At 42.9% G+C, this 26602-nt stretch overlaps 1 protein-coding gene across 7 annotated transcripts in view; it reads left to right on the forward strand.

The window, feature by feature from the left end:
* Positions 1-26602, forward strand: part of PCLO (piccolo presynaptic cytomatrix protein) — a 490197-nt gene that overhangs the window by 61652 nt on the left and 401943 nt on the right. For all 7 annotated transcript variants that reach the window (XM_077473379.1, XM_077473380.1, XM_077473384.1 and 4 more), the window contains exon 2: positions 9440-10705. In XM_077473379.1, coding sequence (XP_077329505.1) covers positions 9440-10705 — 1266 coding nt within the window. The remainder of the gene's footprint in view (positions 1-9439; positions 10706-26602) is intronic.

A 26602-nucleotide genomic window follows, 5' to 3' on the forward strand; every position in this document is an offset into this window, starting at 1 on the left:
TGGAGCTTTAAACTCTTTCTAATGTTTTTAGGCTGTGAGTTGGCTTTATTGCTATAAAGCATGTTGTTTAACCACTTACAGACCGGACCATTTTGCTGGTCAAAGACCAGACCACTTTTTGCGATTCGGCACTGCGTCATTTTAACTGACAATTGCGCGGTCGTGCGACGTGGCTCCCAAACAAAATTGACGTCCTTTTTTTTCCCACAAATGGAGCTTTCTTTTGGTGGTATTTGATCACCCCTGCGGTTTTTATTTTTTGCGCTATAAACAAAAATAGAGCGACAATTTTGAAAAAAACACATTATTTTTTACTTTTTGTTATAATAAATATCCCCCAAAAATATATAAAAAAAATTTCCCTCAGTTTAGGCCGATACGTATTCTTCTACATATTTTTGGTAAAAAAAATCGCAATAAGAGATTATTGATTGGTTTGCGCAAAAGTTATAGCGTTTACAAAATAGGGATAGTTTTATAGCATTTTTATTAATAATTTGTTATTATTTTTTTTTTTACTAGTAATGGCGGCGATCAGCGATTTTTATTGTGACTGCGACATTGTGGGGGACCCATCGGACATTTTTGTCAAATTTTTGGGACCATTTTCATTTATACAGTAATCACTGCTATATAAATGCAGTGATTCCTGTGTAAATGACACTGGCAGTGAAGGGGTTAACCAGTGGGTGGCAGTGTAGGGGTTAAGTGTTCCTAGGGGTGTGTTACTAACTGTGGGGGGGTTGGGCTTTTTCATTTAGTGAACACTGATCTCTGCTTCAATCACATGGAGCAGAGATCAGCGTCACTAGTTGCTAGGCAGAATGGAGAAATGCTGTTTACACGCCATTTCCTCCATTCGGCCGTCCCGTGAGACGATCGCGGGGATGCCCGTGGCGATCGAGTCCGCGGGTCCCGCGACCAGACTCATGGGGGTTCCGACCAGCGTGGGAGCGCGCCACCGGCGAGCTCCCGATGGCAGGGCGGCATTGAATATGTCAGGGAAATAGCCGCAGTCTCATAAGATACGTCCGTGTTAACGCGCGTCGGCGCCTACGCAAGCGCAAAGTAGTTTTTAGACGTACGACCGACGCGACGTCTAACCGGGCGGGCTTACGCGGCGATGCCACGAATACGCAACGTACTAGACGTAGACGTACGATCGCTCCGACGCGCCCGCGACGTGACCCGGTCAGGCTGCCTATTTAAACGTTCGCCTGACACTCCTGCATTGCTGGATTATCGTCAGCTCTCCTGTGAACCTGTACCTGTGCTTCCTGTTATCCGATCTTCTGTGTACCGACCCGGCCTGTTGACCCGTTCCTGTTGTTCTCCTGGCTCCGACTCTTGGCTTGTACCTGACGCTCCAGATCTGCTTCCTGCACCCGACCTCGGCTTGTTTTGACCATTCTCTGGATTTCCGCTGCCTACTCTCGGATCTCCTAAGCACAGTTGTCCATCCAGGCTTGTCCATCTGTTACCTGGTCTCTACTATTGCTACCTGGCAACCTGTGCTACTGTGGGCACTACATCCCTGTGTCAACTTCAGGGTTGTACTGCGCTCGGCCGCAAGGGGAGCCCTCTCAGCATTTCGGCCTCATCCTAGATCGTGACAGTATAATCCAGCCATGACAGAGGTCGACAGAGGTGACTCCCCATTAGAGGCCGTCCTACGAGAACTCCCGGCCCTTGCTCCAGCTATTCAAGAGCTCCGAGAGAAACATCACCGGCTGGAGGAGCGCCTGCAACACCCGCCTGAACCACCCACCTGCTCTGGTCAAGTTCCGGCGTCTACAATTTCAGCGGTCCTAGAACCACGAGTCCCGGCTCCAGAACACTTCTTCGGGGACCGAAGAAAATTCAGATCCTTCAGAAACTCATGTTTCCTCTACTTCTCCCTGCAACCTCAGACCTTTGCTTCAGAGGCAACCAAGGTGGGATTCACCATTTCATTACTGAGGGACGATCCCCAGACGTGGGCCCACGGCCTGCTGGAACAATGCAGCCCTTATGTGAATACTCTGGACCTGTTCTTTGAAGCCATGGCCCGCCTGTATGATGACCCTTTCCGGACGGCTACAGCCGAGTCAGCTTTGCATGCTCTTCGCCAGGGTGGGCGACCTGTAGAGGACTATTCAGTGGAGTTCCGTACCTGGAGCTCTGACTCCGGCTGGAATGAGGCGGCCCTCAAATTTCAATATCGTATGGGGTTGTCCGAAGCTCTTAAGGATGAGTTGGCCAGACTAAAGATTCCCACTACGCTCGAAGAACTCATCCTACTCGCCATCCAGCTTGACAGGCGTCTACGGGAACGTCAGCTAGAACGCTCCCGAACCACTTGCTCCATCCAGGCCCCACCTCCAGTTCGCCCAGCAGTATCCCCCGTTCTGAGGGGCATTCCCCGTCCCGCTTTAACCTCTGAAGAGAGACTCCTCCGCCGTCAGGCACACCTCTGCTTCTACTGTGGGGAATCAGGACATTTTATTAGCAACTGCCCTACAAGGCCGAGTAAACCAGCCCCAAACACTCCTTCTCACCTTCAGGTAGCAATAACAGCTTCTGCCCACATCACTCTTCCAGTCACGTTGATGGTGGCGGGCAGCAGGATCCCTCTACAAGCAATCATTGATTCCGGAGCCTGTAGTTGCTTCCTGGACTTAACCTTGGCCAGGAGTCTGGCTCTCCCACTGAACCGCAAGGAACAGAGCCTGACCGTCCGTTTGGCCGATGGCTCCTTACCTAGTTCAGGTCATGTCACCCAGGAAACTAGTCCCATCCTGACAATCACCGATTCGGGTCACCAAGAATTCCTTAAATTCGACATTCTGAGCTCCCCGATGTTCCCTGTTATCCTAGGGATCCCTTGGCTACAGGCTCACAACCCCCAGATCGATTGGCTCACAAGGGCGGTTTCCTTCACATCTGCCTACTGTCAGCAGCACTGTCTGGACTTCATCCCTCACGAATTGCCCGGCTGTCTGACCATACAACCCGCATCTAGTCCGGCTTCTCGCATACCAACAATCTACCAGGATTTCAGAGACGTTTTTGATAGGAGGAAAGCCGATACTCTACCTCCTCACCGCCCCTATGACTGCCCCATTGAATTACTACCTGGGGCCCCCATTCCTTTTGGTCGGATATTTCCCCTTTCGGAGACGGAATTGGAGGCTCTACGACAGTACATCGACGAAAACCTGGCCAAGGGATTCATTCGTCCCTCTTCATCCCCTGCCGGAGCAGGTATCTTCTTTGTGGAGAAGAAAGATAAGACCCTAAGACCATGTGTGGACTATCGGGAATTAAATAATATTACCCTCAAAAATCGGTATCCTCTTCCGCTTATCCCTGAACTCCTCCAGAGATTCCGTACCTCTCGTATCTTTACAAAACTTGACCTACGTGGGGCTTATAATCTTGTCCGTATCCGGGAAGGGGACGAGTGGAAGACCGCGTTCAGAACAAGATTTGGTCATTTCGAATATCTGGTCATGCCCTTTGGACTATGTAATGCCCCGGCAACCTTTCAACATTTTATCAATGATATTTTTCGGGAGTACCTTGACCACTTTGTTGTCGCCTACCTTGACGACATCCTGATTTTTTCACCCTCACTAGAGCTTCACAGAGTACATGTTAGGAAAGTACTAAGTATTCTTAGAACTCACGGGTTATATGCCAAAGCCGAGAAGTGTGACTTTGAGAAGGAATCTATCCATTTCTTGGGACTCATTATTTCCACAGGGGGAATTGCCATGGACCCGCAGAAGGTGAAATCCATTCTGGATTGGCCCGCTCCTGCTGACAAGAAGGGTGTACAGAGGTTTATTGGCTTCGCAAACTTTTACCGAAGGTTTATACGGGGCTTCTCCACCATCGTAGCCCCCATCACCTTGACTACTCGCCAGCACACCAAGTTCCATTGGTCCCCAGCAGCCCAGTCCGCTTTTGAGCAGCTCAAGACCCTATTTACCTCTGCGCCCATCCTGCAACACCCAGATCCCGCCTTACCCTTCGTACTAGAGGTTGATGCCTCGGAGGTGGCCACCGGGGCGATCTTATCCCAACGCCAAGGTCCCAAAGCCTTACTGCACCCTGTAGCCTTCTTCTCTCGGAAGATGAGTCCCCCAGAGAAGAACTATGATGTAGGGGACCGGGAACTTCTAGCGATCAAGACCGCTCTTGAAGAATGGAGGTACCTCCTAGAGGGTGCCGCTCACCCCATTCTAATTTTCACAGATCACAAAAACTTGGAGTATCTCCGTACGGCCAGACGCCTAAGACCCCGACAGGCCCGGTGGGCTTTGTTCTTTTCAAGATTCCATTTCCATATCACCTACCGCCCGGGATCTAAAAACAGCAAAGCGGATGCTTTATCTAGGATGTTCCCCGATACCCCCGAGGGGGCCCCACCTAGTACAATTTTGTCCTCCCAGAATTTCTTGTTAATACAACCAGACCTGAAATCTTCTATTGAACTGGCTACTAGACAGTGCACGGAGACCGAAGCTTCTGCCCTGAGGAGTCAAGGAGGGCTTCTATGGCACCAGGACAAGGTTTTTGTTCCCCAGCAGGCCAGGTTACTAGTATTGAAGACCTTCCACGATCACCCACTTGCAGGCCACTTTGGAGTGCGGAAGACGACGGACCTTGTACGGCGGTCCCTATGGTGGCCTACCTTAAAGGCGGACTGTAAGGCATACGTAGATTCCTGCACCACCTGCCAGCGCAACAAAGGACCTAACATCAGACCCTGGGGTCTACTAAGACCACTGCCAGTCCCGGAGAAACCATGGAGAGAAATTTCCATGGATTTTATTGTGGAACTACCTCCCTCTGAAGGGTTTACGGCCATCTTGGTGGTCGTGGACCGCCTGTCCAAGATGGCACATTTCTTGCCGCTTAAGGGGACTCCCTCTGCCCTAGATACAGCAAAAACTTTTATTAAAGAGATTGTCCGGCTACACGGGGTACCTGATAGTATTGTATCAGACAGAGGGGTACAATTCACCTCTAAATTTTGGAAGGAACTGTGTAAATTGCTCTCAATTAAGATTTGTTTATCATCTGCCTATCACCCACAGAGTAATGGACAAACCGAAAGAACCAATCAAACACTAGAGCAATACCTGCGATGCTTCTGCTCCTTCTCCCAGGACGATTGGGTTTCCTTGCTACCTTGTGCGGAATTCGCCTATAATAACTCTGTGCACGCCTCCACCAACCAGTCACCCTTCTGGGCAAACTACGGATTCCACCCTTCATTTCTGCCTAACACCATCCCTGAGTCATCCGTCCCGGCAGTTCAAGACCGAGTAAATTTCATTCACTCGAACTATCTAATACTTCAAGACACCATGAGAAGGGCCCAGGAGGAATACAAGAAGCAGTATGATAAAAGGAAGAGAATCAACCCCATCTTTAAGACAGGGGATAAGGTGTGGCTTTCAGCAACAAATCTTAGACTGCCTCTTCCTTCCCGGAAACTGGGACCTAAATTTCTGGGTCCTTTTGAAATCAAACGGGAGATTAACCCCGTAGCCTTTGAACTTGTTTTGCCTGATTCGTTTAAGATCCATCCTATATTTCATGTTTCCCTCCTTAAACCTGTTACCTTTAGTCCATTTTCAGGAAGAGAAGAAATGCCTCCGCCTCCAGTTCAGGTTGGTGAAGAAACCGAATACGAGGTTGAGTCCATCCTCGACTGTCGTCGGAGAGGTAGGACCATCCAGTTTTTAATTAAATGGAAGGGGTATCCTGTTGAAGAGAACTCATGGGAGCCTGCCGATCATGTACATGCTCCTGAACTTTTACGTAGGTTCCGCACCCGGTATCCTGAAAAGTGGGCTCGGTTGGGCATCCGGAGGCTGCCCCTTGGGGGGGGGCACTGTCAGGGAAATAGCCGCAGTCTCATAAGATACGTCCGTGTTAACGCGCGTCGGCGCCTACGCAAGCGCAAAGTAGTTTTTAGACGTACGACCGACGCGACGTCTAACCGGGCGGGCTTACGCGGCGATGCCACGAATACGCAACGTACTAGACGTAGACGTACGATCGCTCCGACGCGCCCGCGACGTGACCCGGTCAGGCTGCCTATTTAAACGTTCGCCTGACACTCCTGCATTGCTGGATTATCGTCAGCTCTCCTGTGAACCTGTACCTGTGCTTCCTGTTATCCGATCTTCTGTGTACCGACCCGGCCTGTTGACCCGTTCCTGTTGTTCTCCTGGCTCCGACTCTTGGCTTGTACCTGACGCTCCAGATCTGCTTCCTGCACCCGACCTCGGCTTGTTTTGACCATTCTCTGGATTTCCGCTGCCTACTCTCGGATCTCCTAAGCACAGTTGTCCATCCAGGCTTGTCCATCTGTTACCTGGTCTCTACTATTGCTACCTGGCAACCTGTGCTACTGTGGGCACTACATCCCTGTGTCAACTTCAGGGTTGTACTGCGCTCGGCCGCAAGGGGAGCCCTCTCAGCATTTCGGCCTCATCCTAGATCGTGACAGAATATTGGACGTACCTGTACACCAATATGGCTGCCGTGCCATTCTGTCGACGTACATGAATGAATGAATGAATTAAATACTTATATAGCGCACAATGCGAACTGAATCGCCTCTAGGCGCTGTGGCGAGCTTTGATCATCTGCTAAAAGAGGAAGGTCTTGAGTTTTTTCCTAAAAGCCAGGTGATTTTCTTCCAGGCGGATGTTGATTGGTAGAGCATTCCATAGCCGAGGCCCTTCCTTCCGACCATCGTCGTGCGCTGGTCGGGAACCGGTTAAACAAGTGAATTAGTCACAGCACTGACTACTATCAGTTACCACTATCAAACTGCTCAATATGAAGTTTCAGTCAGGCAAACTACAGTGTCAAAGCAGGCAACGTTTGCTGTCTTGTCCCTTTAGCTAATCCTCAATGCTCTGGAAATCCTTTGTTGTGTATTAAATGTGAAAATTATCAAAACAACAGTTAAAAAATTTATAAACCTAAAAATAAAGTTGTCCAAGACCTTCACAGTATCCCTTTAAAAATCCTATGTGTGTCTCATTTAAATCAAATCTATTTAAAGCACACAGCCTATGCGTGGTGGTAAAATATTGAGTAAGCTTTTGTTTTCTATGTTAGAAGTGTACAGTCTGGATTAAATAATTATTTAATGCAAATATTTTGGACTCAGCTTTGCTAGGCTTTAGGCTTTACTGGACATGTGCTTTTACTGATAAAGAAATTGCTATAGCTTGTTTTTGATGATGATGCAGAGCGAATTAAGTCTTTCCACAAATGCCAGCAATACGTTGACTGTTTAAAGATTGATTGAATTTGCTGGTGCTACCATTAGATAGCTATGTATTGCAATTTCTGGTCAGTGATGCCTTCAATTTGCTTAATATAGTAAAACAGGGCGATGAATGTTTAAGTTAATCCAAGGAAATGTGTGTCTTTATTGGTTTTCATGAAAATATATTCAGCATGAAGGGAAACAAAATGTGAAACCAATGAGCTTTGTTTATTTTTTTAGGATTTATTCAATGTACAATGCAGAAAAAAAGTGCAGTAACTTATAACAAGACCAAATAAGGCAGATAATAGGCAGACCAGTACAAGATGAGTTCTGACTGATTGCTTTTAGTATTGTACTCTACAATTTGCAGCTTGTACTGCTATTGATATCATATTTAATATGTCCTTATATTTGTAACTGGGCTTTTAACAACTACTTTATAGTACTCCATAAAACGATACTATTTTTCATTTAAAAAAATGTGGAGACTGTAATAAAAAACATAAGTTATGAAAAATGACAATACGATGTGAAAGAAACTTTTCAATTAATGATATGATAAGCATTTTAACAAACAGAATTAGCCTTGTAAATTTGAAGTTCCAGTCTCCTCCTTCTTGCCCTCCAATGTTCCCTGTAAAGATGGACAAGTTAAAGCTCTTAATGTGGAAGTAAACTCCCCTATCGTTTTCAGCCAAGGAAGCTGCCATCTTTGCCTCTGTTTAATCTTCAACTGCTATAGTGCTGCACATGTGATTCGTTATGACACCAGCCATTGGATGGTTTGATAGTTTGGCTGAGAGCACAGCCAATGTGCAGTTAGCATTCCCGGCAGGACTTTTTTTTTTTTAACTGTTTAAATCGATGGGTTTACTTCCACTTTAAGGGGACTAGCAAATGTAGAGTGATGTGACTACTGGCACATTGTGTTAATGCTGCACAGTACCCACTATCCCTTGCCACTGCCAATATACTGTATCTTAGATTTTCATGATCACTTTGTTACTGTCTTTTATATCTCCACAACAGATTTACAACCACTTCACGTTTTTCATGACCACCTCTGTCCCCCAGGAGTAGTAAATGCTTAGAACCTCTGTCACTTTTATATTGGTCTCTGTGTCCTTATTAGTACAGATCCCCTGTTGTTTCTTGCCCCGGTGACTCCTTGTAACAATATCACACCCCCAAAGCCTTCTTTTAAAAAGGTGATGTTTTGCTGTCTGTGTCAGTATTGGAGAGATTGCTCTTGATTGACTGATTCCTGTCTTCTGGGGAGGAAGCTCATCAAAAGGGACACATACAGCACTAAAATCCTAATAGAGGTTTTACCTCTTCACTCCTCACTATTAAATAAAAAAAAAAATTGGGGTGAAGTTTGACTTTAGAGTGAATCTGTCACCAGAATAAAAACTTGAACGATAGAATACAGAGAGGGAACAAATATACAACACTCCCAGAAAGGTTACATGCTAAACATTCTTTAGCCACTGTAGCCCTTCAAGGAAATTAAATCCAGTGACATGGTTACATTATGGCTACAAGGTTAATATTATTTTATTTATTAGGAGCCATTGGTTTCAAGTTTTATGCTGAAGACATGGTCACTTTAACCCACATTTTCCACCCCTACCTAACATATTTTCAGTTCCTATGCACGTTCCTCCTAACAACTCATTCCCTCCTCATAGTTTGTGCTTCAAGCAATTCTTCAACCCTCATTTGCTGTTTTTATCTCAATATTTAGACCTCACACTTGCAGAACTTTCATATGCATGAAAAAGCACACACAGAAAACAGAAGTATGCTACCATCTCTTATATTTTGTAAATTCTCATAAGATCTCTGAACCTTCTGCCTAGAAGAGCTGTTATTAAAATTAACTCACCCTCTATCTGCTTATTTTACACAGCAGATAAAGTACCATGATGACTTACATGGCTGGGTGGGGTACAGCCAGGAATATTAGGAAAAACATCTCACTACTCACTACTTAATCACTAAGAAGCATAAATATTTATGAAGTCAGTTGTATATTCGTCCAACTACTACTGAGAAATCAGTTTTGAAATAGGCTTAAAAAAAAGAAAGTTCTTACAATTTTTTAAAAAGTAATTTTAAGTTTATAATAATATGTTTATTTTTCTCGTTTACCACAGGAGTCAGAACATTTCTCAGTCACCAAGACAACCAAGTAAACCACCTGATCCAGGACCAACTGGTCTAAGTAAAAGTAGGACTGTAGATGCTTTCAAAACAGAAATGAGATCACAACCACCTGGTCGAAGTCCTTCAACTCTGAGCTTGAAAGAGCCTAGAACTAGGCCCGAAACAAAAGACGAACAGAAGACTGGGATGATGAGTGGTTTTCTTTCAGACAGTAATCCAATGAGCATGGTCTCCTCTGTAGTTACCAAGTTTAATCCATTTGAGGCAAAGACTGATTCTGCTGCCCACAATGAAGATTTAGTTAAGAAACAAAAGGAGCATGAAAATAAGGAGCACCTTATAGGAATTAATAAACCCGGACCTCAACCACAGAGGTCACCGGTACATGGGCCACAACCTCAAGGAATTGCTAAACCCACAATAGCTGCTCAAGAGCACCCAACTAAATCTACACAACAGCAGTCTGAGACAAAAATAGCATCTTCACAACAGAGTCCTGCAAGGACGTCAACACGGGTGTCAGATGCCACAAAATCACTTTCACACACTTCTATCCTCAAAGAACCTTTGCCTGAAACTGTAAAGCCTATGAAACCTTTAGTTCAAGAGCCAAAACATTCTACCTCATTGTCCCAAGTACAAGGATCTAAAAGAGAACCAGAGATGCAGGATCATTCTGCTAAAAGATCACATCAAACTATAGAGAAGCAGAGTTTGCAACAATCAGAGCTTTCTAAACAATCCACTGATATGTCAAAAATGTCACAACAGATGTCAGAACATGAAAAGCAACCTACACAGACTCATGGTACTGCCAAACCAAGTGCACCACAATCTGGGCCTGTAAAACCACAGTCACAACCAGTGGTTGCAACTTCTGTGAAACAACCTCCACATCAGACAGGTCTTCCGAAACAAAGTCCTGTGACACAGCAACAAAAACAGCAAACACCACCTATTTCAACAATTAAACAAATGGCCCAGAAGCCAGAGCCTATCACTAAAAAGCCTGCCCTAGTAAAAGAACAACCACCACATACAGAGTTTCCTGAGATAAAGGCAGAATCTAAGAGACCACAAGACAATAAAATGCAGATATCCAAGACAGAAGCAAAGCACTTGTGTCCTCTTTGTAAGACAACTGAACTCTTGTTGAGCTGTAAAGAAAAGCCTAATTTTAATACTTGCACCCATTGTAAAACTGTTGTATGCAGCTTGTGTGGTTTCAATCCTAATCCACATATAACTGAGGTAAGTGATTATCCAGGTGTTCTTAATAGGCACTCGATGCATGTAAACTAAAAAAAAAAATATATATATATATATATATATATATATATATATATATATATATATATATATATATATATATAGTATATAATAAGTATATATGAGATTGGGGATCTCTGTGGGGTAGGTTTAAATGGGAATTGGCATACCGGTATGTTTTTAAGTTTCGTATAATAGATGATTCTTTGTGGGAACATGCCTGTTGTTAATATTCTTACTATTTTGAAACCTTATTCTCATTTGTATACTTACCCTACTGCATGTATTTTACATAGCTACTGCTCATACAGTATATAAACAGATGTTTCTGGAAAAGGGTTATTGAAAAAAAGGCACTGTATATGAATATAAACAGTGTCTTTGTTTAGTTGTAATCACTAGAATGTGTTTTATAAAAATCTCAATGTGGGTTCTATGCGCCTCCATCATCGTTCATATTATTGTCCACTAATACACCATTGCTTGAGAGTTCCTGTAAGCAGTGTATCAGGGTGTACCTATGACAGGCATAGAGGTGCATCTTCCCTGCCTCTCCTAGCAATTGTTGCTGCTAAGAGAACTTTGCAAACTATGGGATGATGCCACAGGGTCAAAAAGTGAAATATCTAACAAAAGGAGAATGGTAAGTACATTGCTGGTAAGTACAATTATGTTTGAACTAAGTATTTACTTCAGAGGTCTGTGAAAGACCCAAGTCAACCATTTGCCTAATGCTAATACAATTAAGGTTAATATATGTGCACAATGCCAAATCCTCAACATCTGAATTGCTTTCCTGAAATCATGTGACTATTGATGCTCAAATAATTAATTATCAGCTGGCCAGTTAAAACCTAGGAATCCACAAAAAAATAAATTTGAATTAATTAAATTAGCTGCAAACTATACATTTTAACCTGCAGAAAGCTTTTGAACTAATTACCACACAATTCATGTGTGTAATGTTTAATAGCTGATCTGGCAACCTTAACCCAGTCTATTCCCAGTGAAGTTATAGCAGTGTTTTACACTAAACTCCTTTTAGCATTTTTGCTAATTAAACTTGGCTTTCCCCCCTAAATTGTGCTGCATCAAACAACTATTGTAACAAAGCTTCCATTACAATGACTAACAACTTGCAGACCATTTTCCCTGTACATTTATTTTGGTTAACTGATCTTTGCTCATTTAAATGCATGAAGAGATGATTTCTTCCATTTTAATACTAATTATATTAAAGCTGGCATCAGGTTTACCTGGAAAATTCTAGGAATACCCTGGCTACAGAGAAAGTGGTCACTTTCAGTCTACATAATACCTAAGACCTCTTTATCTTTTGCTTTGTTAGCCTGCTTTGCTGTCACTCACTCTAGTGATTTTTCTCTACCTTATTCCACCAGTACACTTAAAGTAGAACTATAGGCAAAACTTTATTTTTCATTTTGGATAGAGTAAAGCCTCATACACACGATCAGATTTTCCGACGAGAAATGTATGATGACAGGCTGTTGGTGGAAAATCCAACCATTTGTATGCTCCATTGGACAATTTTAGACAGATTTTCTGCGGAAAAATGTTGGCTAGCAGGTTTTAAAATTTTCCGTGAACAAATGTCTGTTGTCGGATTTTCCGAGCGTGTGTACAAAGTCCAAAGTTCAAACATGCATGCTTGGAAGCTAAGACAAGCCAGAAGCGGTCGTCTTGTAAACTGGCGTTCATAATGCAGAATTAACATTCGTGATGTGGCAAATTATGAAATCTCGAAATGCAGCGCACATTTTCTTCTTCTTTAATGGGATAATAATGAAGCTGCTTTGCTGGTGATACTGATGGAGTTATTGCAAACAAATTTTCAACGTTTTTTCTTTTCTAGTGTTATCAAGAATAATATTATGCTTTTTTTTGGGGGGGGGGGGGGGCAAGTTACCACAACACCATTATCCCATAGCTTTTAAGTTCAAAGATACAACTATATTGATGTTAATTTTAGATTGTATTTTTTTTAAATGTAACTGCCTACTGTGTATTTTTACTTCATTTGAAGTAAAACACATAGTATTATTCTCCACAATGTTTTTTATTGTGAATTCTAGAAAATAAAATAATTAAAAACAGACATGCTATCTGCCAATAGAACTTAACCAGACAGTGCATTCCAAAAATATAGAAAATATAACAAATCAAATCATTATTATTCAACGAAAAAATAAAATAAAAGCCTCATGCAAGTGTCCTGCTTCTTAATATAGGGGGTCAACAATGCCAAGAGTTGGTGAAAGCAGGGGTCTGACATCTGGAGATAATTCCGAAAAACATCCAGATTATTCTCTTGGAGCTCCTGCAGCAAATGCATATGACATAATTGGTCACAATTAATAAAGCAACCAATTTTTGGTCTAGGAAATCCTCCTCCTCCTGTTCCTGGACTGGACTTAGGTCAGAACAATAACTCCAAGGCCAATAATAAATAACACGCTATCTCCTCCAATTCTGCAACATGTCTGGTCGACTAACAGCCATTCAGAAATAAACTGAAAAGCACAAAATGAAAAGCGCAAACTGAAAAGCACAAAATGAAAAGTGCAAACTGATAAGTGCGAAATGAAAAGCATGAATCAGCACCCAAAGAGTGGTACTAAAAAGCTGAAAGTACATCAGTATGTTTGTGTTTGTTGGCCGACAATTCCTTGCTGTTTGTATGCAAGACAAAATCCAGGCACACACCTTCGGACAAAAGTCTGATGTTTTCTCTGTGGAAAATCTGATCGTGTACGAGGCTTAAGAGGGGGTTATAACCCCTGTCAGATTTGTTTCTAATGGGGACACAGACAGCAATAAAAACTGACAGAGGTTCTAGATGGGTGCTGGTGAGTGAAGGAAAAATTCGTATAAAGAGTAGGTAGTGGGTAGAGGTGGGTTGTTAAATAGATTTTACTTTGATTTTGGTTAGTTGTAGCACTGGGTCCCCTCCACAATGTAATGTTTTAAAAGCAAATGTTTTTTCATACAGATGTTGATACATTTTTCAAGCTTTTATGCACAGCTAGTTCTTTGGTCACTGTTGCATTATAGTGAATTTGAAAGTACATTCGTAACAAGCAGCTAGTGAATAAATTCACCTTCAAAGTTAAAACAAAAGCATTAAAATTACAGCTCCACTTTTTCGGGTGGCACAGACTTGACAGCTGTCAGTATTATTATGTAAACAAATGTGCAATTTTAAATTGTGACATGGTAGGTATCTATTTACATGGTTTAACATCATCCTATATGTTTTATCAAAAAAGTTGGCAATATAAAGTGGGTTGTTTACTAAAGGAAAATCCACTTTGCACTGCGAGTGCACTTGGAAGTAAAGTCACTGTAGATCCGAGGGGGACATTGAAGGAAACTAAAAAAAAGCATTTTACCTTGCACATGATCGGATGATAAAATCAGCAGAGCTTCCACTCATTTCAGATCTACCCCTTAGATTTAGAGCGACTTCACTTCCAAGTGCACTTGCAGTGCAAAGTGGATTTGCCTTTCATAAATAACCCCCATAGTGTTTGTATATACTAAAATTTGTTAAAGTTTATTTTTCCACAAAATATTGCATTTACAAAACCACTGCGCAAATGCTGTGTGCCATGCAAAATGTATACACCCACCATTTTATTCTCTAGGGCCTCTGCTAAATATATATATATATATATATATATAATGGGGTTCTTAAAATTTTAGTTAAATATAAAAAATTTAAAAAACAAAATATGTGACCTCATGTGACGATGGCTAGGCACAGTTTATCGATGTCTGTCTGAGATAAGCATTTTGGGAGAAGGGTGTAATCAGTGTACTTCTGGTGGAAGGAAACGGGGAAGCTCTGTAAGTACCCAGAAATGTTGGAGATTTGACTGTTCAGAACGGCCTGGTGTTCAGACATTGAGGGGGCAGTAAAAGCTTTTATAGGTATACGCAAGTATTTGCCTCTAATTGATAGCTGTTAGCAGCCTACTTTTTTAAGTAACAGGGTCACTTTAAGCATTTAAGTGTATCTAAAACCAACATTTTAATTGTTTACTTTAAACAGAAACGGGGGGAAATCATCCAATCGGGAATTCCTTTGACAAATGTCTACAGGGGTTTTTATTTTACAGTGGAGAGACTCCTCTTAGTTCCTGTTGTGTCTGTGAGTTAAGAAATTATGTTATCTTCCTTAATGGGACACAGACATAAAAAGAAAAAAACTGACAATGGTTTTTCATGATTCCCTACACTATCTAAAAAAAATAAAAAAAAATAAGACTTTACAGCTTTACATATACAAATTGTATACATTGGATATGCAATGGAAACCAAAAAAAACTTGGGCATACACAACACACAATGGGGGTTATTTACTAAAGGAAAATCCACTTTGCACTGCAAGTGCACTTGGAAGTAAAGTCGCTGTAGATCCGAGGGGGACATGCAAAGAAAATAAAAAACAGCATTTTAGCTTGCACATGATTGGATGATAAAATCAGTAAAGCTGCCACTCATTTCAGATCTACCCCTTAGATTTAGAGCGACTGCACATCAAAGTGCACTTGCAGTGCAAAGTGGATTTGCCTTTCGTACATAACCCCCAATGTCTCTTTCCCTTGCTGCCACTGCTTCCCCCCAACCCCAAAATGACAACTGGGTCTCCTGGGTACAGTGTCTGTAGCTGCTGCTATTAAAATCTATGTAACGATGACACTGCCACAACATTCAATAATTATAACAACTACAACTGTTTATGAAAAAAAAACAGTATCTTCTTCTATCATATATGTCTGGACCAGAAAATTCATAGCAGACATGATTTAACTGGAGATTTTTTGATATCATTAGTGTTTTATTCACTGTACTGTCAATCTACAAATTGTAGCAAAGAGGTGGGCATATACACCTTAGTATCTAAGGTATTGCACAGCATAATATATCTTGAAAAGTTGGTAAAATTACTGGTAGGTTTCAGTCATTTCAACAACTCGGTTAGTTGTATCCTGCATGCAGCAGGTCATTGGATGCTGCCCTGTCTTCACTGCTTATGTGGATGAAGCCAAAGCTTCATACCAGGAAGTAATTGTGCCATATGTTTATCAAAAAATAATAATAATAATAAAAACAGACATTTTTACAAGCCATTCATGTATGATATAATATATCAGACTTACCGCCTTTATTTCAAGATCATATGTGAGAGATTCAGGTGATTTTGCCAGATGTTTGTACAGGTTTATAAATTTTTAATGTGGATGTTTTATAATCCCTTAATTTTCTGTTGCTCTCTGTGTCCCCATTTGGGAGATTTCCCTACACTTCCTGCTCTTTTGGTAATGTCACTGTGCATGAATGAGAAAAGAAAATCTAAAATTTTACAGTTAATACCAGAACGGGATTAGAGAGGATACCGTAGCAGGGACACATGTTCTTGTGACAACTGTCTGTCATTCCCCATTCCAAATTCAAACTAGAAAAATATATTTTGTCTAGAGTTCTACTGTAAGTTTCTACAACCCATTTAACTATGAATAGTCTTGCAGACATTTTTATAAATTGCGGCTGTCTTATCTTAGCTGCTTAACCTCCATGAAAATCAACCTTAGTTGTAGTAATCGATATTCTTTTATTTAAAACTGGTTATTTTAAATTTTCAGTCTGACAATAAAAATTGATAACCAACAGTCAGTTTACACTCTCAGTCAAATGAATTGTCTCTGAACATATGATCCTCTTAAACTTACTTAATTTGTACCCTTATTTGAGTGGCAGCTTACATTTCTACATTCTATTTAACCACTTGCTTACTGGGCACTTAAACCCCCCTCATGCCCAGACCAATTTTCAGCTTTCAGCGCTGATGCACTTTGAATGACAATTACGCGGTCATACAACACTGTACCCAAATGAAATTTTTATCATTTTTTTCCCACAAATAGAGCTTTCTTTTGGTGGTATTTAATTACAGCTGGGAGTTTTATTTTTTGCTAAACAAACAAAAAAAGATGCAAAAAAAAAAATCATGTTTAATAGTTTGTTATAAAATTTTGCAAACAGGTCATTTTTCTCCTTCATTGAAGTGCGCTGATGAGGCGGCACTGATAGGCTGCACTGGTGGGCACTGATAGGCTGCATTGGTGGGCACTGATAGGCTGCACTGGTGGGCACTGATAGGCTGCACTGGTGGGCACTAATAGGCATAGTTAAGGCGGCACTAATAGGCACAGATAAGGCGGCACCGATGGGCACAGATAAGGCGGCACTGATGGGCAAAGATGGGCACAGATAAGATGGCACGGATGGGTGGCACTAAGGGGCACTGATAGGTACCACTGATAGATGGGACTGATAGGTGGCACTGATAGGTGACTCTGATAGGTGGCACTGATGGGCACTGATGGGCGGCACTGATGGGCACTGGTAGATGACACTGATGGGCACGGATATGTGGCACTGGGGTGCATCACCTTTGTTGAGGCAGATTGTGGGCACTGCTGGGTGGCACTGTGGGCACTGCTGGGTGGCACTGTTGGGTGGCACTGTGGGCACTGCTGGGTGGCACTGTGGGCACTGCTGGGTGGCACTGACGGGGGGCACTTATATTTTATTGAGGTGGCACTGGCAGGGGGCAGGTGGGCACTGGCAGGGCTGGCCGTGATCGGCTCTCTTTTTTTCTCCTCGCGCTGTCAGCGCGAGGAGGAATAATAGCTGATTACCGGCTCCGTTGTATCACATGATCAGCTGTCATTGGTTGACAGCTTATCACGTGATAAGGGGTCGGGATCAACCCCTTGCTCGGATCGGTGATCAGGGGAGTCTCATAGACTCGCCGATCACAGAGCGCGCCGCGCGTGCGCCCCTCAGGGGGCACGCAGGCTGCTCGTGCACGGGACGACGTCAATAGACGTAGTCCCGGTAAAGGAGGTCCGCACTGTAGCCGTCATTCGGCTATAGCGCGGGTCTCAAGTGGTTAAATTAGTGAGTCTGGGTTCACACTATCTTCGGCACCCAGTTTCAGAGTAAAAATGTGTCTGCAGCTGAATACAGATGCTTTCAATACTCAATGTCTTTGATATGTGATGCGTTCTTAGCCCTCCTTGGTTTGCTTGCATGGGACAGACACCACCACTGCGACCATATGATTCCTTAAAAGCTGATTTATCCATATAGCCTACCACGTCCAATGTTCATTCTATTTGTGGCATGTCAGCATTCCCTGTCCTGCATTGGCCTTGTCTTGAGTACGTGTGGGATCCTTTCATTTATCTTTTCAGTAGAAATACAACCTAGCATATTCTGATATTGTAAACCTTCTATTCAGAACCTTCTACCTCTCCTAGTCTGTAGTTCAGTAGTATTAAATTGTGTTTCTATGGTTCAACTTTAAAGAGACCTTGTCACCAGACCAATAATGTCAACATAAATCTTCTTATAAGATTATGCATGCATTTAAAGCATTTAATGCATGCATGAATGTTAATTAGCTGTACAAACCTCCCTTGTGTAGACAAAAGCAAAAGCAGTGAGACTGCTGACGGGTGCCACCATCTGGAATCACTTTCACACTGCTCTGATGAAAAAATCTGTTTCTTTTATGCATTTCCAGTGTGTTTCTTGGTTGTCGGACTGCCAGCCTGTGAAACATGAACATGGCTCAAAAAACACACAAAAACCACAACCATAAATATTGTACAGTCAAGAGATATGACGCAAATCATTAAGAATTAGAGTGACAAATAATTGTTGCCTAATTGCAGGTTAGCTAAGGAGCAGTAGGCAAAGTAGTTCCTTTCAGTAGTAATGTAAACCTATCTCTCCATCTGTCTGGATGCAGTTCAAGTTCACATTGCTTCTGTAACTGGAAACATTGTAATTGAGATGCAATAAAGAACTGTAGAAAGTTAAATTGTTTAGAGTAGGTTATGCAAGGTTTTCAAACAATGCTTGTAGAAAAAGTGTAACTATGAGTAACACAAAAAGTGGCATAAAGGGCTGCGGTCTATAACACAGTCATTTTTGTTTTAATGAGCTCTTCATAGCCTCCAAAAGAGTAGGTAAGGGACTGCTCTGTGCATAATCATTGCACAGAGCAGGTAAATATAACCTCATTTTTTTATTTTAGCAAAAAAATAAAAAATCTGAGTGTTTACTATTATTTAAAAAAAAAAGTGTAAAGAATACATTTAAAAAAATAAAAATAAAAAAATAATTAAAAACACCCCAGCCCATGCATACACACAAATGCAAACATACTAGTTTGCCTTTGACCAATGGCTTCACAATGCTTTCAGAAAATATATAATGTTTGGGGGTTCTAAATAATTTTCCAGCAAAAAATGCTGATTTTAACATGTGTGAGGAAATTTTAAAATTGCCCTGAACAGTAAGTGATCAAAGAAAAACCTGAGAAATACCCCACAATGTATACCCATCGAAAACCACATTATTCAGTGATGCATATCCACATCAATCACGATAACTAAAGGAAAAACAAATCCCACTGATCGATAGACACATCTGATCCTGCTGCTGATTTGCACTAAATTACATCTCATGGGGCCCTGCTACTAAAAGTAAACATGGGGTGGGGTCTTTCATGTGATGTCTTTGACATAAATGTCATTGGCCCAATATGTCCATGGGGCCAGTTTTGTCAAACTATCCCTTTGTTTACATGGCCAGGGATGCTCGGTCAGTAAATAATGGGGCTGGGTAATGTCACTGGTTGCTAAGGATGTTGAAGATTCTGACTCTCTTAATAATTGACAGATAGGAAGCTGTCATGTATAGTAGTAGTAGCAATATCACCAAATGGGCTAAAAGTCCAGTGTTAAAAATGAACTTCCAAACAGTCAAAGTTCAGTCCTAACATGTGTTCAGATCAAACCTTGAGTGTATCCCTATTCAGGAACAAATCAGGAGCACAGCAATCCCAAGAGATGTATGGCAGAGTTTATAACTTGTATCAGCTAAAATCAGAAACTTGAACCGTAGAGACAGAGTCTTATGCCGCGTACACACGATCAAACAAGCGGGTGGAAAAGTCCGGCAAACTCAAGTCCGCCAAACAATCCCCCCGTGTGTAGCCTCCGGCATACTTTTTTGACCCGAAAGTACGGCGGACTTAGAATGTAGTTTTATACTCCAATCTTCCCGCCGGATTCGCATTTCGGTGGACAATCCGGCCGTGTGCATGCCAATCCGCCGTACTTTTGAAATGAACGGACTTTTCCCGCCCGGAGAAAAGTCCGCTCATTTCGAGCGGGTCTCCAGGTAGGCGGGGCCCGCAAAGGAGACGTCGCTGGCCCCGCCACCTGGTATGGACTTAAAGGGGAACCCCAACGCCGAAAAAAAATCAGCATGGGGGTCCCCCCAAAGTCCACAACAGACCCTTGTCTGAGCACGCTACCCGGCCGGCCAGGAAAGGAGGGGCGAGCGAGCGCCCCCCCCCTCCTGAGCCGTACCAGGCCGCGTGCCCTCAACATGGGGGGTGCCCACAGACCTCGACAACCAACGGCCAGGGTTGTCGGGAAGAGGCCCTTGTCCTCATCAACATGGGGACAAGGTGCTTTGGGGTGGGGGGGGCGCACGGCCCCCCTTCCCCAAGGCACCCCCTATGTTGAGGGCACGCGGCCTGGTACGGCTCAGGAGGGGGGGCGCTCGCTCACCCCTCCTTTCCTGGCCAACCGGGTAGCGTGCTCGGACAAGGGTTTGTTGTGGACTTTGGGGGGACCCCCACGCCGTTTTTTTTCGGCGTTGTGGTTCCCCTTTAAGTCCATACCAGGCGGCGGGGCCCGCGAAGGAGACGACCCTGGCCCCGCCGCCTGGTATGGACTTAAAGGGGAACCACAACGCTGGAGACGCGCTCGAAATGAGCGGACTTTCCTCTGCGTGTGTGGGCGAGTCCGTTCATTTTAAAAGTAGGGCGGATAGTATGGCGGACTTAGTACGCCGTATTAGTCCACTGAAAAAGTGCCGTGTGTGGGCAAGTAGCCCGTTCGGAAAGTCCGACGGACAGTGTGGCGGTAAGTCCGCCAGACTAAGTACGTAGGACAGACGGCTACGTGTGTATGCAGCTTTACTTTTGGTTTCCGTTGTAGAGTGTAATTTTCTTGCAAAATGGCAGGATTCATATGAGATCAGAGAGAAAAATCTGTGATTTAAAGTACCAGGAACACCAGTCCAAAAAAGAGAAAGCCACATCCAAAATATGCCATGTTAACCTAATAAAACCCCAGAAGTATCAGGAAGCTCTATCAGCAAAAATCACCCTAAAGTATCACCAGCAAAAGGTATACCTGAAGCTAGGATATCAAAGATCCTGTCTGCTGCTCAGATTCAGGAGGAGAGAGAGTACTTGCAGAAAAAATGTGAGGTGTTTTCAGAATTATCTGGCCAAACTAACCTCATTTAAAATGACATTGTGAAAGAGCTGAACAACAAAATTAAGGTAAAACCTTATCAGGTTCCTGAAGCTCAGAGAAAAGCCATTTCTAAAGAAGTACAGATAATGTTAGTCTTTGGTGTTACAGAGGAATCTAATATGAATAATCAAGTCACATAGTGCTCACCCCTATGATGAATGCCAACCTCAGGTTCTTCTTTGACTTCCAAAGGCTAAATGAAATATGAAGATGTGATACCTATCTCATGTCTTAGGTGGCAATATGCCTAGAAGAGGCAACATAATTTGGCAGGGCATTATGAGGGCTCTAATGATCAAGACTGAAGTAATAACAAGTTGGCCCCAGTCAGTGTAAAAAGCAAGTTAGAGTTTTTAGGATAGTACTGGAGGTGCTTAACTTTGCTACAATAGCAGCTCCACCTACTGATCTCACCAAAAGAAACACGATCACAATGGTGACATGGAATTAAGGTGTGGAGAGAGCCTTAAGGCAGGATTGTGCAAATGACAAGTGTTTACCACTCCGAACTTAATGAGGGTGAAAAAATACACAAGTTCATCTAATTCAAACAAAAATAAATAAATAGAAAACCTACATATACAGAGCCCTACACCCTAATATCTCCTCTTATAGTATAACAAAAAAAAAACTCCACTTTCTGTTTGGCTATGGGACAGGAAGTGGAGCAACATCTCTGCAGTGGGACAGAGATGGGCAAAAAAAATGACTGTTAACCCTTACTTTTGCTATTCAAAATGAACAAAACAGTTTTGCCTATATGTCTACTTTAATTGCTTCTTCTTAAGAGAGAATAAATTCAGTTCAGCTAATTGTTCCCCATACCCAAAATCTTCCTTTCCTCCTATCAGTTTGGTTGCCCTTCTCTGCAATGTCTCTAGTTCCACAATATTCTTTTTGTGAACTAGTGTCTAAACTAAACTGTGTATTCAAGTCGAGGTCCTACTAATTGATCTGTACAGGGGCAAAAATATACCTGTCTCTCATGTCTTTGTCTCTTTAAATACAATAAAGTATTTGCTAGCTTTATAACTGCGGCTTTGCATTGCATGCTAATATTAAAGTGTAACTAAAGCCTTGTACACACTATCAGATTGCCTGCTGAGTTTTTCCTTCAGATTTACCAAAACCATGTAGTAGAAGGGCCTGCCTGATTGCATACACATTGAAACTCTTAGGCCGCGTACACACGGGCGGATTGTCTGTCCAACTTAGTCCGCTGAACCGTGTTTCAGCGGACAATCCGCTCGTGTATGGGCTTCAGCGGACTTTTTCAGCGGACTGTCTGACGAACAAAGTCTTACGGAATTTCCGTAATTTTGTCCGTTCAAACTTGGTTTTGTCCGTCCAAACTTGGTTTCAGCGGATAGTCCGCTCGTGTGTAGGCAAGTTGGACGGACTAAGTATGGCGCATGCTCAGAAAGGATTTACACGGCCGAAGGTTGCATTGCAGTGTATAGGACGTCGTTTTTCTAGTCCCGTCGTACGTGCTGTACACGTCATCAGCTTTCAGCGGACTGTCTGCTCATCGTGTGTGGTCAAGTCCGTTCATTCAAATTTTGAACGGACTGTCTGTCGGATTGTCTGACGAACTTAGTTGGGCAGACAATCCGCCCGTGTGTATGCGGCCTTGAGGTTTGACCTCATATTATATGGTTTTGGTAAATCTGAAGGAAAAACTCAGCAGACAATCTGATAGTGTGTACGGGGCTTAAAGGTAATTTTTTTTAGTTTTAAGCCCCGTACACACAATCGGACTTTCCGACAACAAGACTGTGAAATTTTGTCCGAAGGGTGTTGGCTCAAACTTGTCTTGCATACACACGGTCACACAAATTTTGGCCAACAATTACAAATGTAGTGACTTACTAGACGTACTACGTGGTTTATCAGCTCTTTAGCCCACCCTTTGGGCTCCTTCTGCTAATTTTGTGTTAGTAGAAGTTTGGTGAGAGTTGATTTGCACTTTTCTTTTCATGTTTTTCATTTAGCACTTTTCAGTTAGTTTCTGAATGGCCATTTGTCAACCAGACATGTTGCGGAATCAGAGGAGATAATGTGTTATTTATTATTGGCCTTGGAGTTATTGGTTTGACTTTTTTTTTGGTTGAATGATGATTTGATTTGGTATATTTTCTATATTTTTGGATGCATAGAATGCACTTTTTGGTTAAGTTCCATTGGCAGATAGCATGTCTATTTTTTTTAACCACTTAAGCCCCGGACCATTTGGCTGGCCAAAGACCAGAGCACTTTTTGTGATTCGGCACTGCGTCACTTTAACTGACAATTGCGCGGACGTGCAACATGGCTCCCAAACAAAATTGATGTCCTTTTTTTCCCACAAATAGAGCTTTCTTTTGGTGGTATTTGATCACCTCTGCAGTTTTTATTTTTGCTCTATAAACAAAAAAAAGCGAAAATTTAGAAAAAAAGCATTATTTCTCTTTTGTTCACTGACTGACACAGCTCTATTAATCTTGACTATAGGGTTGTTACGCCACCTTCAGGAGAGGACTAGGAAGAACATGTTATACATGGGAAAAAACAGAACTTTACAGTTCTGCCCAGTCCCTCCAGTAACATCTCCTCAGCCTGCCTCCTGCAGCTCAGTTTTTTTCTGCCTAGTGAAGGAAATGGATGTAGGAACCCTGCGGGACCATCGGTCCTGGAATTTTTTTGCAGAAGTTTGCCTTTTGCACAAGATTTTTGGATCCTGTGATCTACTATCAATAGCCGGCTGGGGGACAGGCTGGATACCATTATCCTTGTAGTCTCCCCAGCCTGGCCATCAAGCGTGTGCAGATCATAGCTACACGCTGGGATGGCCACGACATGCCCCTCAGGCTCCAAGGGCGGCCAGTAAGCGCAACGCTTCGGTGCAGACATATGGGAAGTACAGCTCTCCCTGCCTCAGCGGGGTTGGGCAGCTGGGCATTCCCTGGGAGGTCGATTTGGGGGTCCCTCTCCTCCCTCTCTTCTCTCCCTGTCCCTATCTTCCCTCCCCCTGTGGGGGATGCTGCATGATGGGCTGCTGAGCGTTGTGTTTGCCTGTAACCAGGGGTCCCCTGGGGGGCTCTCACCTTAGATTGGGGGCTGCGCTGGGTGTCTGTATCCCTGGGTGTCTGTGGTCTCCTCGCTGGGTGTCTGGAGGTCTACATGTGCTGATCGCCATAGCACTGTTCTGCCGCCATTTTCACTGCCTTTTCTCTGTGGACAGTTGTTTGTCGGCCATTTTTGGTGTGTCTCAGTGGAAAGCATGGTCAGAGGCCATTTTGCTGTAGTAACCCTTCCTTGTTCAGCAGCTCTTTGAAGCCTCGTTGGATGACATTTTTAAGCATGTTAAAGGTGGGAAGAGTACCTTGCTCCTACAGGCCAGGAAGACTAAGGAGCCACTCCTCAGGCAAGGGCCCTCATTTTCCATTCAAGAGGCTTTTTCATTCATGCGGAACTTCGGCTAAACACTCCCAGTCCGACAGGATGACCTCTGAGGGACAAAAGTGTTCCTGGAACCACAAGCCTAACAAGCCTGCGAGCAAAAGTGCTACTGCATGAAGGTTTGCCCCTGCCCATCACACGGGTGGGGGGGGTCGCCTTCAGGAGTTTGCAGCCCCGGTGGGCCTGTCGGTTATCCGACCAATGGGTCTGCGAACTGATTTCCTCTGTCTACAAGATAGAGTTCCTCTTTTGGTCACCAAACAGATTCTTCCCCTCCAGCATACCCTTACTCCCTCGCTGGGAGGCCCCATTGGGGGCAGTATGGGACCTGCTAAGCCACAAGGTGATCGTGCCTGTTCCAGATTCAGGGTTCTACTCCAATCTGTTTGTAGTCCCCAAAAAGGAATCTTGGCCCTAAAAGCCTCAATTGCTTTGCTAAAGTACAGAGGTTCTGAATGGAATCAGTTCGCTCAGTAGTCGCTGCACTCCAGCAAGGGGACTCCCTGGCGTCTTTGGACATCCAGAATGCGTACCTGCACATACCCATATGCCTCAAGCATCAGAGGGTACTGAGATTTGCAGTTGGGGAAGCCCACTACCAGTTTGTGGCTCTCCCTTTTGGCTTGGCTTCAGCACTTCTAGTCTTTATCGAGTCTCTTGCCACTCTTCCATAAAGACCTGATTGGTGGTGTGCACAACTAATGTTCCTTCCACTTTGAATTATGTGTCACTTTGTGCTAGTCTATCACATAAAATCAGAATAAAATACATTTACGTTTTGGTTGTAACGTGACAGAATGTGGAAAATTTCAAGGGGCATGAATACTTTTTAAGGCACTGTATATTTGCTAAAAAGTAAAGGTCTCAACACTTAAACTTCAGGTACTCCACTAATAAACTTAGACCATTCAGAGTATGGATCCAAACCAATTTTCTATCTATTTACAAACTGAATTTTCTAAGCCTATAGATGTTAACTTACACGTTAGCCGCTTGTGCAGAAATGTGCCAAATGCTTTTCCAAAGTCCACGTATACTATATCTTTAGCCACTCTTTTTATTTAAATGTTTGCTTACTTTCTCATAAAAAAAATAGATTTGTCTGACAACTTATGTCTTTCGGGAATCCCTGCAATTTTATTTTTTATATTGTTTTCTAGCCAATACTCTTCTATGTGAAATATAAATCTAGTGGTATCAATTAAATTAAAAATCATTAATTAGTCTCTAAAAATTAGAAACAATGGTTTTGAAATAAGAGTTAATTTCTTTTGAGGATGCATAGTTGTATGCCATCTGGTCCAGGTGCTTTATTCACCTTTATTTGGCTAAATGTGTCTGGACCATATCAAATTTGAGCTATTCTGGTTGTTTTTGTGCTACAGTGCATCTGGAAAGTATTCACATCGCTTCACTTTTTAATGTTACAGCCTTATTCCAAAATAATTATTTTCTGTAAAATTCTACAAACAAGAAGTTTGTTTGAAATCTTTGCAAATTTATATATAAAAAAAAACGAAAAAAAATAAAATCACATGTACATACATATTCACAGCCTTTGCCATGACACTCAAAATTGAGCTCAGGTGTATCCTGTTTTTGATCATCCTTGAGATGTTTTTACAACTTGATTGGACTCCACCTGTGGTAAATTCAGTTGATTGGACATGATTTAGAAAGGCACACACCTGTCTATATAAGGTCCCACAGTTAACAGGGCATGGAATTGTCTGTAGACCTCGAGACGGGATTGTATCGAGGCACAGATCTGGGAAAGGGTACAGAAACATTTCTGCAGCATTGAAGGTCCCATTGAGCACAGTGGCCTCCATCATAAGTTTGATACCACCAGGACTCTTCCTAGAATGGGCTGCCCAGCCAAACTGAGCGATCGGGGAGAAAGGCCTTAGTGACCAAGAACCCGATGGTCACTCTAACAGAGCTCCAGCGTTTCTCTGTGGAGAGAGGAGGACCTTCCAGAAGAACCACCATCTCTGCAGCACTCCAC

The sequence above is a fragment of the Lithobates pipiens genome, unplaced genomic scaffold (genome assembly GCF_037356315.1).
Source record: "Lithobates pipiens isolate NorthernLeopardFrog02 unplaced genomic scaffold, aLitPip1_a1.2 Scaffold_8, whole genome shotgun sequence".
Classification (NCBI taxonomy): domain Eukaryota; kingdom Metazoa; phylum Chordata; class Amphibia; order Anura; family Ranidae; genus Lithobates; species Lithobates pipiens.